The following is a 17,066-nucleotide window of genomic DNA, read 5'->3' as shown; positions in this document are numbered from 1 at the left end:
AATGGACGTCGACACTGATAGAATATTAACACTACGTGGGGACATAATGAAAAAACAATTTAACTTGATTTATAGCTTACTCAGGGCTCCGCAAATTGCGGAGGCTTTGAAACGTTTAACTTAAGTACTGGGTAAGTAAAAAAAGTAATGGAAATTTTGAATAAAAATCCAACGCGGTGTTTGCGCCTTTTTGATAATGGCTGGTGTTAAGGCCTAACCGTGCTGGTCTTGACGGCTTGAAGTTATAAAACATATAAATAACTGTGTTCTAACTCTCACATAATATTAATTAAATATGTACACTCCTCCAGGTGTCGTTTCGGTTACATTTTTCCACTCAAAACACCGGAGAAGTCAGTACATGCAGTCCCAATGTCCTAAATGTCTCAACCCGAATGCTACACGAAAACATGTGCTTGCAGAGAATGCTTTGAGCAATTTACCATGGTCTAACGCATTAGATCTACCTAAGAGCGGATATTTTTTTAGGTTTTCGAAAATTATATTTTTCTACTCGTCGACTGTAATCTGTCAATCAGGACACCACAGACTAAACTTAAGTGCTAACTTTTCAGTGTTGGATACTCTATGGCAGTTCCGACTCAACTATAATTATCTCATTATAGTTGACTTTAGTTAACTGTAATAATTTCAAAAATAGAACTTCATACAATTTCTATACTAATTTGCGATACCTGGCAAATTTTTCTGCATCTGAAACACATTTTTTTTATCTGTCGCGTTATCGGCCAATCAAAGACGGTTATTACAAACAATTGGTTGCTAGGTAATTCGATGTTGATACAACGGTGAACGACGCTATTAACATTAATTTTAACTTGAATGATGATATTTCCGTCCATTGATGATGAAGATGACTCGTAGAAAAAGTATTGTATACAATAGTGTATAATTAAGCTTTTCACTCTCGTACCGTACTATTACTACATGGTACTCGACTGAAAAGCTTTGTATTATATCACGATTATATAAAATACTATTGTTTGATACTGACTTGTAATATAAGCTAACTAAGATAATTTCTACTCTGAATTTCTTTTGAGACTTTTTCTTTCGAAGTCCCCAAGACATCATCTTAATAGCCTCAAATAAGAAATGCAAATAAGAGAGCTGAATGTTTACGATGTAACATTAACTGGTATTTGATCGGTGCGGATGCCGGGTATTGGGGTTCGCTCCCGGCAAGTAATGCATGTATATTGTATGTATTCGTGTTGTGGTAAATTGATACTTTAATCAGGTCACTTATTGGCGGCCATTTACGTAATTGCGTAACTTTAAAATGAGGACACGTTGGTAAACATTACCTCTGGTTATTATCTTATTTCAAGGTTCCATGCAAAAAAAACATGAATGTGTTTTTCAGTTATAGACATAAATAAATAAAGATTTATTGCATCACACTTTTATTGTAGATTGTTTCGAACTCGGTCAACAGAAAAAAAATATCATTATTCTTTAAGATTTTACGCAATAAGATTATGTTACAAGTAACAATGCTTAAGAAGAATTTAAATTAACGCACTGAGTGATTAAACTTATTAAGTAGGCATTTTCGATAGGAAACGAAATAATAAGAAACATTCAACTTAGTTAAATATAAGTTTCTCTTTAAAATTGTATTCCCGTTTTGTCTACAAACATATAAGACAAAACTTTTACCTTAACATTACTTGTGTCAACATTGCTGTCAAAACATCACACATGTACTTCAATATAAACTGTCCCATCACGTTTTTAAAGTCCAGAATTGGTGTGTGAGATACTTCTATTAATTAAAAACCTGTCCCTTAATACGTCTTCATAGATTTGTTGTTCCCACGACTCTGCAAATAAGCTTCAACTAATCAATTACTGTGGGCATTTCATTAGTGCATTTATGATAACTTTTAATGCTTCAAGAAGAAAGTTGTAAATCGAGCTATTTATTGATATATTCACTGCTAAAGGCTAGCAAATTGCTCAATAGAAATCATAATGAAAACAGAATAAGGTGCATATCTCGTGAAAAATTACCCGCGGTGGTCTTGAATTGGCATTACCTGTTTCTGTGATTGAATATTTTGATAACTCATGTTTGGGAAACATTGACCTAAGTGAGCTAACTCATATCAGTCATATCAAGCTTTTAGGTTTTTTGGAATAAGTTCATTCATACTTCAATTTTTTCGCGGATTTCTTCCGTCTCTGTGAGAAAATTACGAGTAAGTATACTTTGAAAAACTAAGAAACTAATTAAAAATAGTACTTACAATAAACCAGATAAGTGTAGTTATCTTTTTGTATTTTCATAACTACAGATAGGTACTAGCTGCATTTGTTTAAATTATAATGGTCTTACAATTTTAAAGGACCTTTTCTAAGCAAGCTTATGGAATTACAATACCGTATTGTTCAAACCAAGTGATTTGGTGGTCAGTAAGTGGGGCAGCAGAGGGTAGGGTTGGCACAACTGCGAATTATGTGTATCCGATCCGCGGTCACCCCACAATTACGAGGCTAATACCGGACCCACAAATTTCATTTTTTTTTATTACTTATACTTAAATAAATTTGGTAGTTTCTTTGATCGATTCAAAGAAAAGTAACAGTGCTCGTGTGTGTTTACAATAGGTACCTACTCATATACATGAAAATAATCAGTACCTAACACTTGTATTGAGTGTTTAATGAAGGAGCAAGAATGACAGGAATTACTTTTAAAGTATGCTAAAATTTTAATTGACGATAATACGAGCTTAAAAAATAGTAAGTTTAAAATGAATAAGTAAGTTTATGGTGTCGTATAAGTACCTTCTATATAACATTGACGTTTATTCAGTATTATACATACATACAATCACGCCTGTATCCCATAAAGGATACCCTTACCTGGATGGATAACCTTAGGAGCTGGACGGGAATAGACGCTGCCGTGCTGGGCAGAAAAACTGCAAATAGAGAGGAGTTCCGGACTGTGGTAGCCGACATCCGAAGAGGATATGGCACCTGAAGAAGAAGAAGATCCCATAAAGGGGTAAACAGAACACATGAAACTACTAAAGCTTCAGTGCCACTCTTGGCAAACAAGGGGTTGAAAGAAAACGAAACTGTGACATTGCAGTGACAGGTTGCCAGCCTCTCGCCTACGCCACAATTTAACCCATATGACATATCCCATAGTCGCCTTCTACGACACCCACGGGAAGAAAGGGGGTGGTGAAATTCTTAACCCGTCACCACACAGGCTCAGTATTATTTCGGTCTGAAATATTATAAGCATTATTCGAATTGGGCAGATAGTCCATTGCAGCGGTCAGATAACGGTAGGGTTACCACGATTGCGGTTTGTGGGTACTGTTCTATGCCCCCGCAAAATGGTTCTTGTAATGTGCACAATATACCAATATAGATATAGATTTTATTGTACTGTCCACATAAAAGTCCGCCTTCTGAAAATGGTTTGACTCATCTATATTGTTTTAGCTTCACTTCCCAAATATTTTATTGACATGGGCCCAAATCCTAAACAAAGGATTAGGCCGCTCGATCGCGTGGCCGCGATTAAAATATTATAGTGGTCAAGCATTTGCATAGTTTGCGGAGGGACTTATACTAATCTAAGAGGGCTTGGACAGAAATGTAAAATTTGAATTAACGGAATTAGACTAAAATTTGAATTGTGATGTCTAATTCTGTTGTGTAATATTATAAGTATCTAATATACTTATATTGTTGCGCTTTTTTGGGAAGCGCTGGTGGCCTAGCGGTAAGAGCGTGCGACTTTCGATCCGAAAGGTCGCGGGTTCGAACCCGGCTCGTACCAATGAGTTTTTCTGAACTTAAATACGAAATGTCATTCGATATTTGCCAGTCGCTTTTAGGTGAAGGAAAACATCGTGAGGAAACCGGACTAATTCCAATAAGGCCTAGTTACCCTTCGGGTTGGAAGGTCAGATGGCAGTCGCTTTCGTAAAAACTAGTGCCTACGCCAAATCTTGGGATTAGTTGTCAAAGCGGACCCCAGGCTCCCATGAGCCGTGGCAAATGCCGGGATAACGCAAGGAGGATGATGATGATCTAATATGTATTGATTGCCAGTGTTACAAACTACTCTAGGAACAAATTAAATTATTTTCATAGAAAATATTTTAATTTGTATTTTAAGTAGTCACACTACTATTATACTTCATAAACATGAAATAAAATAAATGTCTAATATAAAAAAAAAATAACCAAGGCCTACAAGTGTACCGAGCTGGACACTAGCACTGCACTGCTGGGCGTGTAAAGGGCGCCACGAGCCTTCGGAAATGTCATGTACTTGGAATTTTCGACCCTTGCCTTCGTGACCCGACTCGTGGCCGAGCGGTTTAGGTATCCGTCCAGTAAATGGAGGAAGCTGGTTCGTTTCCAGCTCGGGACACTTGGAGGCCTTGGTCACTTTTTCTTTGTATATGACATTTATTTTATGTTTATGTTACAAACTAGTTGCATTAATGTTGCTTTCGTATTAACAACTTTTTACGTTTACGATTACGTTAGTAATTAGTGATTGTAACAAAATTGCATTGTGTTAAAAATATAATTAAACCCAATTATATTACGCTACGTACCTGTCTGACCAGCATAGTGGATCGTCTCGATATCTGAAAACAACAGAATAAGTGTGGTTAGGTATATTTTAGGACTAACTCAAAATATTTTGTCATTTTAATTGGGCCAGTGGTTCAACAAGATACTAATAAAGTAAACTCTGGGGGCGAACGATTACTGTTCGCTGATTTATATGAGGCGTCACAATTATCTGCATTACAAGACTCAGTTTTTACATAGACCTAGTGTAACGTCATTCGATCATCTGCAACTAGACCGGCATCGGCATACGAGCGCGACCTCCCAGGCACCGGATGAATAATGCAGCGCCATCGCCAGCAGCTAAGTATACGGCACTTCTAGTTGAGAACGACTTATATCACTGATTTGTTGTACTATCCATGCCCCTTTTAGGTCTCCATTGCACTGTCCACATTAATAAAACTATGATTCCCTCTGGCGAGACTGTGTCCTACCGCACACTATACGGGGGTTGAGGAAGCGGGGCGGGCAAATGTTTTCTTGGGCAACTCGGAATTTTGCTGAAAAATAAGCACCTGTAGGCCTGGCACATGATGGCCGCGAGAGTATGTCGCCGCGAGATAGACTATAGTATGAATTTTCTGAAATGAACTTTTCGGTTTTGCCCTAATCTGTTAAACAAAGGCCTTTGTTTCTATTATTCGCCGCGGTTAGCTCCCGTTTCCACAGCACGTGCCAAAGTCTCAGTGTAGTTAAAAAGCAACTATCATGATAGCAATAAGGTTCATTTATTAAACAGTTTGCAGTGTGCAGGTAACTTTTTTTGAAGATGACAAAACGTGTTATCTCCGAAAGGTCTTTTTATGGATTTGAACCTTATTGCTATCATGATAGTTGCTTTTTAACTACACTGAGACTTTGGCCCGTGCTGTGGAAACGGGAGCTAACCGCGGCGAATAATAGAAACAAAGGCCTTTGTTTAACAGATTAGGGCAAAAGCGAAAAGTGCATCTCAGAAAATTCATACTATACCCGTTCTTATGTCATTAATACAGTTAGAAGAAGACGTGACATCTAACTCGCGGCGACATACTCTCGCGGCCATCATGTGCTAGGCCTATTGTAACGTGATAATAATGCATTTGTAAACGTAACGTGGTCAAGTTTAGGTTAAGGATATGAGTATTTCTAGTATAATGTCGGCTGACCCGGCTAATACGTATTTTATTATTACGTAGGTTTTGTATGATATCACTTCACGTTATACCTACGTTACGCACAGCTATAAAACACCAATTTGCCAGTTTTGACATCTTTTCAAAGTTTACAAGAATAAGTAAATAAATATTTGACTTAACGCTGTTTAATGTAACGCAACGCGACAAATTTTTACGAAAAAATCGCCGATTTTCACTGTTTGGTGCTAAAGCAATTTTCACACCATTTAATGTCTTGTTTTAAACTAATATAGGTGTTAGTTTTACGTAAACTTCAAACAAGTATTAACAGTTACTACACGTTTACAATAACAATAATGGTTTTGCTGATTGCTTCTAACTTTGGGCAAAAATTAAAGATCAAAAACATCGTACGACGTAACTATGAAATTAAATCGCTATCCAAAGTGTTAACGCAGTAAGTGTGATAGGCAACTTTGCACCCGGTACGGTACAAAAAAACTTCTGCATTTCTTACCCCACAAAAAACCTATTTTTTCCTCTTATTATATTAATATTTATTTAAAAGTAGAAAGTGAGTTTTTTACCGCATACATTAAATTAATTAAACCCAATTACGATTGCCCTGTATATTAAGCAATTAAAACTGTACCCGTGACATTAGCATGTGATACAATGTGACATGACATTACCCCATCAGAGCGCCAGCGCCGCAGGATGCATGTTATTGTAATTTTATGCCGACACCTACCGGCTCCACGTGCTGCGAACGCGCTAAACGTGTGCCGAATTTGGATTGTCAAATATGGAACACTTTTGAGTGTGCTGTTTAATATTAAGAAATGAGTCTGAGAGACGCTACACCCAGGGCTGTTAATGCTGCTGCCTATTGGGTTGGGCATCTACTGTATAAGAACGGAACCTCGACATGATAAGAAGAAGAAGAAATCGATTTGTTTTTAATGGCGCCTTTTCGGCCGATATAGACGGACTGCAACCCAATTTCAACTTGAATGGGAACTGCATGCCGAAGTTGTAGTTTGCCGGAATTAAGACACTTTATTAATCTTATTGATATTATTACCGTTATTACGGTTATTAGGTTTGTATCAGCTTTACTACTTAGGAGTCTCTGTCTCCTGAACTAGGTCTAAGCCTATATTACACAGATACATGTAAATAGACCGCACGACTCTAACGACATCAATTAAATTAGCTACATGGGATTCCCCATATGGGACCAATAAATTAATTAATATAGGATCTGTCTAAAACACGCGCATAATTGTTTTTTATAGATTTCGAACAAAACTCAAGTCTCCGAGGTCTTACTTGACAAGTCAGTAGTTCCTTATAATGGCTACTTGTCATAAGTAAGGTCTTGATAGATTCCCCTACCAACTTTTCAAAACATTGCATCAGCCAAGTCCGTTCAGTGATTTCGAAGATGGTCTCCTTGTAAAAACTTATTCTCTATCTACAGCTAACACCCAAAAAACATCCCATATAATTAGTCACAAAATCAAACATTTGCATACAAGTAGTGGCATCAGGTGCGTTCTATGGCGTAAGTTTGGGCAGACTGCTCGCAAACGGGCCTGGGTCATGGGTGAGATGTAATTACCCGGTTCGGGACGTGTCCCACTACTTTATGTCGTGAAACCTGGATTATAGCTTGTTGATGAAATGGAATGGGTAATATGTCACTGACATATGCATGTACTTACATATTTTTCCCTAACACGAGTTCTACTTATATCAATCACAAAAATGTCTTATGTCTATACAATTTTATAGTTTTTAGTGCATTGATTATTTGGTGTCGATTTTTCAGTAGAGTTCAAATTCAGAAAATGATTTTATGCAACCAATCAAGAGAGGTCAAAGCATGTAGCGTGGGTTAATAAAGACGCCGCGAGTATTTTTTGACTCGGTTAAACAACGTTGCATGCGATAGTTCTTCTTTTTGGTTTTAATGATGTTTCCAAAAAAAAGTAGATGAATAGACAAAATAAATAAACTCGACCCATTTTTAAACTAAACAATAAAGGATGTCATTTATAACACCCGTGGAAATTCTAAAACGTGCAAAATTGATCGTCACATTAGCATGTCAACACCACTCAGAAAAGCTAAAAGTGCCTTTCGAAATGACAGGCTCACAATCCACAAGGCTTGTTGGGCTGAATTATTGCAGGTAAAATTGAACTTTAAATTGAACGTGTTTAGTAGAAACGAGTGTTAGAAATGGTTTGATTTAGTACGTTTTTGTGTTGGAGAGGGCCGCGTTCCAAAATGCAAAATGGCGGCACGGCTGTTCACAATTGCAGCGCTCGTCGAGAGCCGGCATAGCCGAAGTGTCAATCGTTGACGCGACGTGGCGATCGAAATGCAGTCTGGCTCTTTCCCTCTACTACAGAAGCGCGACAGGGAGAGCTAGCTACGAAGCGTAAGAGATTGTAGCGTTGGCGAGGTATTCCGAGCTAAACTGAATCCGATTGCCTTTTACGTTTGAACTTGGAATGCGACTTTGGAAAATCTCAATGCATTTTTTATCTTGAACGGTATTTGATTTTAGTAAACGGTCGTTTCAGGCATATAACATTACGCGGAACGATCGACTATGGTAAAAAGTAACATTGCGCCAAATGTCATTGCAATTGCCAAATGTCATCACGATTTTCCGGAAATTACATTATGTATGTACATATTATAAGTACCTACAGGGTGGGGCTTGTAACAAAATCATTAAACTGACCAATATTTGTTCAGGGATTTTTAAAAATAACTTTAGACCAATTTTAGCAAGATGAAAAATGTGGAGAAAACTACACTTATTGCAAAACAATGCCAGAAATGCAATATTTAAAATTGAAGGCTTTTTTAATAAATATACTAAGGTATGCCTATAATATTGCCAAAGAATAATCTAAATATCTTTAACCATTTATTAAACGTATATCTACTTTTATGGTCTCACGTAACACTCGCTTCTGAAGATTACATTCCTTCAATATTTCATTGTATTTTACACACGCCAGATCGAGAAAACCATTCCCCCTAACAAAATTTCGTTCAATTTCCAACTTTAAAACTTACAGTTTAGGTGGGAGGAATTCGGAACGCCGGCAACACATTTTTGTTATCTCAGAAGGTGTTTTATTAAACTCTCTATGGGGTGTAAACACGTGTGGAGATATTGGAAAATTTGCCGTTTTGGTCGCTTTACACATGTTTTATGGTACATTCGGAGTTGGAAATTTGAAAAATTTATGAGTTTTCAAAAGTTTCTTGATAAAATTTCTTAATAATCTGAAATAAGCACAATGAAATATTTTTATATATTGTTAATTTTAGGTTATTTGTGTTAAAACTAGAATTGATACATGAAAATTCCCCCTTATAGTTAGTACTTAGTAAGTATACTTACTCTGTATTAAAGATTTCGATATTGCCAGAATATTTTTGAGTACATAGAGCTAATTAAAGTAATTTTCTTCAGTAATTTAGGGTCACACCTAAAGATAATTTTCAAATAAAAAAATACCGCCGTTTCATCTAAATATCTATAATAAAAAACCACGACACACCTGCATAACCCAAAGTATCCTACCCTCTTAGCTAGTCTAGTCCATACCAACCAAGCCAACCTACTCAAATTATAGTAATAAGTAATCTGTCCAGCTAGTATCACTTGGCAATAACTTAAATTGCCATGTTATCTTTACTAATAGCCAGTATCATAATGCACCATAAAGAGTATTGACAACATATGAATGTATGACTTGAAAAGGCGTCCATACAAAAGCTTTCTACCTTTTCACGCAAGTAAAAGGACTACCTTTAAGGCTTCGAGGCTCACTCTGAACAAATAGGTACGTCTTTCTGTTTGGAAATAGTTCACCTATTTAGGGCAATATCCTTTATTGTCGGTGCTTAAGCTTGAGCCAAGTTAGCATAACAACAACAGCGACTTACTAGGTGGCATTGGTATTAACTAAGTAAGTATCACGCATACTTCAAGAAAATTGAAAATGTCGAGAATTTAATCCTTAAAGGGCCTACAGATTAGGCAGTTCATTTGAATTCGGATAACTGTTGATTAAGCTGATTTCATCCGGTGATATTTTATAAATAAAGGCGTAATGGGAAAACTTAGGTGTATTAGGGTAATTCCGAAAGTCGTCTAATTAAGAAAGTCGCATAAAAATCACCATTATTTCCATCATATCAAGATTCCGCTTTCGGAATTATCCGAGCATTTCTGTCATTCGGAATTACCCTAATACACCGTACCTACTGTCTAGTGATTTCTGTTTTTTAGGGTTCCGTAGTCAACTAGGAACCCTTATAGTTTCGCCATGTCTGTCTGTCTGTCCGTCCGTCCGTCCGTCCGTCCGTCCGTCCGTCCGTCCGTCCGTCCGTCCGTCCGTCCGTCCGTCCGTCCGTCCGTCCGTCCGTCCGTCCGTCCGTCCGTCCGTCCGTCCGTCCGTCCGTCCGTCCGCGGATAATCTCAGTAACCGTTAGCACTAGAAAACTGAAATTTGGTACCAATATGTATATCAATTACGCCAACAAAGTGCAAAAATAAAAAATGGAAAAAAATGTTTTATTAGGGTACTCCCCCTACATGTAAAGTGGGGGCTGAATTTTTTTTTCATTCCAACCCCAACGTGTGATATATTGTTGGATAGGTATTTAAAAATGAATACGGGTTTACAAAGATCGTTTTTTTGATAATATTAATATTTTCGGAAATAATCGCTCCTAAAGGAAAAAAAGTGCGTCCCCCCCCCCTCTAACTTTTGAACCCTATGTTTAAAAAATATGAAAAAAATCACAAAAGTAGAACTTTATAAAGACTTTCTAGGAAAATTGTTTTGAACTTGATAGATTCAGTAGTTTTTGAGAAAAATACGGAAAACTACGGAACCCTACACTAAGCGTGGCCCGACACGCTCTTGGCCGGTTTTTTTAGATTCCGTAAAGGATAAGAATATTAATAGTTATGTATTTTGACTAACATAAAATACGATAAAAATAAAAATTTGACTACGGATAACCCGCACATATTGATGTAATTATTTTAAAATTGCAATTTACGATTCTAGATCGAATTTAAGAGCAAAGAAGTGACTTTTTAATGTGGGCAGAAGCCAAATGTCTATTATTGAAAATTAAACAAAAGAATGTTAAATACTCACATAAAATAATTAGCGAAGAACCAATGCCGTGGCGCCGCTGAATATTTAACATAATCTTATCTCGCACAGCACACAGCATAATTGCCACTAATAGCTTTTCGTTGTCGCCACAGTAACTTGGCACTTCTGTTTGTCCAGTTTAATACACGTGTCAGCTTACACTTAGGTTTATGGTACTTGAGCTATGGAAATCTAATGGATTAGAAATTTAATGGAAAACGTGTAAACAGAGTAGAAGGACACACTTTAGAATGCAGTAACTTGCAGAAATCCCAACATACGTACATAGGTACAATATTAGTACATAGTTATAAGAATTTTGAATGATTTATTCACTAGAGTCATTTAGAACTTTGACATCACATCTTCAAAATACCCGTGACCAAGATGTCTGTATGTCGAATTGTGTAAGTACATAATTATAACAAGAGCTCGACACAAAACAAAATAGTAGTCATGGTCTATATCGGTCAATAAATAACATAGTTATTAAAATCGCTTCGTATCATATTTGGTCAACAAAGAAACATAGTGAAGAAGAAGAGAGCTAATCGTATTAAATCAATTGACTTAGGTTTTAAAATGGGTGAACTTTATCTAGAGTATCCATGCATTAACTTCGCTTCTGCTGCACACCTCCTGCAATATTAGAAATGGGAAAGTGTGTGTATCTCTTTGTTTGTCCGTCCTTCACGGCAAAACGGAGCGACGAATTGTCTTGATTTTTTAAGTGGCGATAGTTAAAGGGATGGAGAGTGACATAGGCTACTTTTAGTCTCTTTCTATCGCGAGCGAAGCCGCGGGCAAAAGCTAGTCTTTAATAAATTTCAGTGAATGCTCTAATCTGTCGTGTGATCTGTCGTCGGATGGGATCGGATCGGTCCATTTCGCCACCCGCGGCCAATCACACGCCGCGATGGATTCGATATCGACGCGGCGCAGGCGACAGAAGGCAAGCGGTTCGATAGACTATACAAATCGGGACCATAGTAAATACATATATTTAACTGATTATTTGAAACTTTGTATCTTGGCCTTTAGATCAGAATAGAATCATGTGTGAACAAAATATTCCAGTTTGCACGAGTATTTGCTAGAAAAATTAAAGCATATGTTGAAATTGAGTAGTAGTCGCTAACAGGATTCTCTACCTACACCTACAGCTCATTTGACTTGTTGACCGACACGAAAGAGATCGAAATTATTTATAGTAGGTACACATTCAATACCAATAATTGTGTACGAAACAAAATCCTCATGTAATAAAAAGATGCCAACACGCCAAGTGGAGTGGAAAGTGAACGTAGTTTCTGCTAGCATGTCACCCGCTGCATCTTACTTTTCGCACCACACCCGAGCCAATATGGGGCCCGGCCCGCCGCCCTGTAATTCCAATACTTACCAACATTACCCCGGACTATTATAATGTATTAAGGAATATTATTTTACGACTATGGCCGCATTATAGCGCTGCAGAAAATAGCGTGTGTAGGCACCTTTATGTGATAACGGAGGACATTAACACGTTCTAAAAATGCGGATAAATACATTTTAAATTGCGGTTTGATTTAATTTTGCAACAAAGTGTTCATGGGAGAGTATGCGAGTTTTAAATATTTAACGAAAACAAAGAACCTCCTAACGAAGTACCATTTATTTAGCGAAAAAACGAAATTAACCCTCTATAGGGGACTAATCTCATAGAAGCCAGCAGCCTGAAAGTTTATTTATATTTTGTATTATCTTCTTGCACAGAATTAGGGCTACAGGATGACGACGAGGATTCAATTCACGATCATTCAGTCCATTCAAGGGTTAACTCTGTAAGTTTTTATTTTTTTTTTTACACAGACTAGCCAAAGGCAAAGACGTGGCCTACGATGGAGTGAGCTCGCCCAGAAGATGCCAGTTCACTCTTGATCTGTAAGTGCACAAAACAATACAAGCATATTAGGCAGGATATCAGGTTCCATGTAATAAGACTTATAATCGTATACCCTAAACAAAATCGACCTTAATATAGGAGTGACTTAAAATTAATCACTGAAATGCACCTTGCACCACTACTTAAACAAAAATTCAATTAAGGCAAAACGCGGTTGAAATTAAATTCCTTGCAGTTTTAGAATGAGAATAAAATTAAACTGTAAACATAATAGATTTTCATTTAGTTTTATCGTGCCTTAATTACTGTCTTTACTACATTAAAGATAATGAGGTTATCAAATTTTACGAGACTACATGGGAGAGTATTAATTCCAACGGTATATCACATAATGTTACTTCTCATAAAATCATTTATTTACATGAAAATGAAAAAATGAAAAATCGTTTATTGGTCACAGATATTGTGTTACAAGGTAAGAAAGGGTTGGGACCTCCTATTAAGTATATCAATACTTGTAGCAGGAGACCCCGCTCTTCCAGCGGCAAGGTAGGGGTCTACAAACCAATACAAAACTCGTTAAATTACGTTAGGTACAGAAAAATTAAGTTAAAAGTATAATATTTCTCAATAGTGAGACAGTCTAAAGTCTAGGCGAAATAACTTTCTTACTACATGTTGGTAATAACTAATACTTAACATAGGAAAAACAAAAATGGCTATTTACATGTGTATATAATATTAGGAACAAATTTGAAGTGTATAAGTAGTGTGTATTAGATATATTATGTGTGTGTGTATGTGTGCGTGCGCGCGCGCGCGCTTGTGTGTGTGTGTGTGTGTGTGTGTGTGTGTGTGTGTGTGTGTGTGTGTGTGTGTGTGTGTTTGAGTGTGTTTGAGTGTGTTTGTATGTATGTGTGTTTGTGCATTCATGCGATACAGATTGAGTTTAGAGCAAAATATATGATGATTACCTAGTACAGCAATTTAATAATGACTCTGTTTGCTCATAGTCTAAATTATGTATCCAATCCCGAACAATTTTTTTACATTTCACTGTTGTAAGTGGATGGATAGAAAGTTTGGCATCAACTACGTTATACAAGTGAGCTGCTTGTGCAATATATTGCCGCTTTGCGAACACCGAGTTTAGCTTAGGAATGGGGGCAACTTTGGGTTTTCTCCTACGTGTTGTTTTAGGTGGTTTGAATTTGAAAGATTTGTGTAATTTCAATATGGTATTTAATATATACAATTTGCGCATAGAAAGAAGATTAGATATTTGATAAAGCTCAGAAGTGGGAAATCTGTATGGTTTTGAGTACATGACTTTAAGTAAACACCTTTGTCCTCGTTCGACGTTAATGAATTTAGTTTTACATGAACCTCCCCAGGTAGTAATACAGTATGTCATAATAGATTCTGCTAAAGTAATATATATTTGTTTTAATAATTTATGAGACGCGATTTGTTTTAATTTCTTAAATAACCAGGTTAATTTTCTTATTCTACCGTTAACATATTCCACGTGGCCATACCATGAGAGACGCTGATCTAGAATAACTCCAAGATATTTAATGGATTCAACCTTTTCAATGCTATTACAGTGACAAGGTTGAGTATCTGTTAGGTTACATTCGTGAACTCTTAGTACTAAGTTGTTAGATGGTTGCGTGTTATTGTATTTAGTGAAGCACATATATTTCGTTTTAGATTCATTTAGTGTAAGTAAATTAGATCTTAGCCAAGTATTTATCTTATGTAGTCCTTTTTCTGCCTTTGCATACACTGTGTCCCAAGTGACTCCACTAAAAACAACAACAGTGTCATCTGCATATGAAATTATGCTACCTCCATCAATTTCAAGATTGGTTAAGTCATTGATGTATGCCAAAAATAATGTGGGACCAAGAACACTTCCCTGAGGAACTCCATACGAAATAGACTTCTCATCACTAAGGTAAGGACTAATCTTGACTTTCTGGGTACGACCATTGAGATAGTTATTTAATAGGTCAAGTGGTTTTCCCCTGATTCCCATGAGCTCAAGCTTGCGAACGAGAGTGGGGAGAGAGACGGTGTCAAATGCCTTTTTTAAATCAAGGAAAATAGTTAAGCATTTACGATTTTTATCAACAGTTTCCGTTATCATCGTCGTTAACGTCATAACCGCATCCTCCGTAGATTTGCCTTGTCGAAACCCAAACTGATTTTTAGATAAAATTTCAAATTTGTTAAAATAATTAGTAAGTCGCGTGTTTATTAATTTTTCGATTATTTTTGAAATAGCTGGAAGTATAGAAATGGGCCGGAAGTTATTGACATCATCCCTCTCCCCACCCTTGTGCACAGGAACAACAATAGCTTGCTTAAGTAGTCGTGGAAATACTCCCTGAGCGAAGCTAAGATTTGCAAGCCTGCTTATAATCGGGACAACAATGTTTCTAGCCAGCTTTAAAAAGCGAGTAGGAATATCATCCCATCCAGAAGCACTATTCGATTTTAAATTCATAAGTATACTATCTACTTCGGATTCATCAGTATCAAGCCAAACGAAAGAAGACGGATTAAAGTTGTGTGTTATGTTAGGAGTATCATTCTGAGCTGGATTTGTTAAAATTTTCTCCGCGAGGTTTTTACCCATGTTAGAAAAAAACTCATTTAAATTGTTGACAACACCCAAGGGGTTTGGTCTGAATTGAAGAGCGCCGATGTCTGATTATTTGATGTTTTATAATAAGTTATGTTTCTTATGGTCTTCCACAGTGATTTTGAATCTCCCGCTGATTTAGTCAATAGGTCTCTCTCATATTTATTCTTAAGTTTTTTTATCAGATTAGTACAATAATTACGGTATCGCTTATATGTGATCCTCAGGACATCGTTATCAGGGTTACGGCGTAGTTTTAATTGCATCCTATTTCTATTGTTAATGCATCTAAGTATGCCTGGTGTAATCCAGGGTTTGATAGAACGTCGTTTTTTAGGAATTTGTTTTACCACTTTACTATCAATTAAAGATGTTTTGATTTTATGAATAAGTTGTTCAACAATATATTCAGGGTCATTACTTAAAAGTAATGAGTCGACATTATTATGGCGTAGGTGTAGTAATGCTTTTTCGTAATCAATTTTTTCTACTGATTTTGGGCAGCTGACTTTTGAAGTACTAGAAGAAAGTGCTAAGAATATCATATGATGATCAGTTATCGAGGTGTTTAAGACTGCGATACGAGCGGTTAGGTTACAAATGTCTAGTTTTAACATGTAATGGTCTAGACAGCTACTTTCTCGTGTTGGTATAATATGTCCAGGAAGAAACCCAAAAGAGGAGAGCATATTAAGGTAGCTATTTCTATTTGATATTTCATGAGACGGTTCATTTTCTCGTGGACTGAGATTGATGTTTATATCGCCGGTAATAATTATGTTAGTATAAGATTTAATTGTTTCGAGATAAGCGCAGAGCGAATTTATAAAAACGGAGGCATTGTTATTCGACGGTGAACGATAAATACCCAATATCAACAGATTATTTACTTTTATTTGTATGCAAGATGCGTGATCGAGTTTAACCTCTTTAGACGTAGCATTTAGGTATGAACTTGTGTAGCATACGACTCCATCATTTTGGTTGAGATTATTAGCAGTAGCTAAAGAGTTATAATTTTGAATAACAGGTAAAGGTTTGAAATGATTAAGTCTACATTCTGATAAAATCAAAATATTTATGTTATAATTAATGTTACTTAAGGTTAATTGTAGGTCATCGAAATTTTTATAAATGCTCCGCATGTTTTGTGAGATAACTGTTATATTGTCATTTTTAGTCATTGGTATATTTTTATGCAAATCCTGAATGTCACACATAATTGAAGTCGCTGTCTCGATACGATCTAGGTCAGCTAAGGTATTTAAATTACTACTCATATCTATGGAGTAACAATATACTAGAAATTTTCAAGCTAGTACACGTATATGTTTTTTTATTTAACAAAACGGCAGCGTAGCAGTGACAGTAGCGCACATATTTATTATTCAAGTAGGATGTGTATATTGTGTGTAGATTAGTTAACGTTTGAGAGCAATCATGCACATACGAGGTGAAAATTACACTCATTACTTTAATTATATTATGTGTAGTATAGTGGTAGGATTGGTTTAAATCATTATGAAACATATGGGAAATTAAATTCACAAGCAACGTTGAATAAACAATTG

General features: G+C 36.4%; 1 protein-coding gene across 2 annotated transcripts in view; it reads right to left on the bottom strand.

The window, feature by feature from the left end:
* Window positions 1-17,066, bottom strand: part of LOC125233269 (protein trachealess) — a 237,506-nt gene that overhangs the window by 182,986 nt on the left and 37,454 nt on the right. For both annotated transcript variants that reach the window (XM_048139213.1, XM_048139229.1), the window contains exon 3: window positions 4,617-4,649. In XM_048139213.1, the coding sequence (XP_047995170.1) occupies window positions 4,617-4,649 (33 nt within the window). The remainder of the gene's footprint in view (window positions 1-4,616; window positions 4,650-17,066) is intronic.

This window comes from Leguminivora glycinivorella, chromosome 1 (assembly GCF_023078275.1).
Source record: "Leguminivora glycinivorella isolate SPB_JAAS2020 chromosome 1, LegGlyc_1.1, whole genome shotgun sequence".
In the NCBI taxonomy this organism is placed as follows: Eukaryota; Metazoa; Arthropoda; class Insecta; order Lepidoptera; family Tortricidae; genus Leguminivora; species Leguminivora glycinivorella.
The sequence above is the reverse complement of the archived record's forward strand: the minus strand, read 5'-3'. Positions and strand labels throughout refer to the sequence as shown.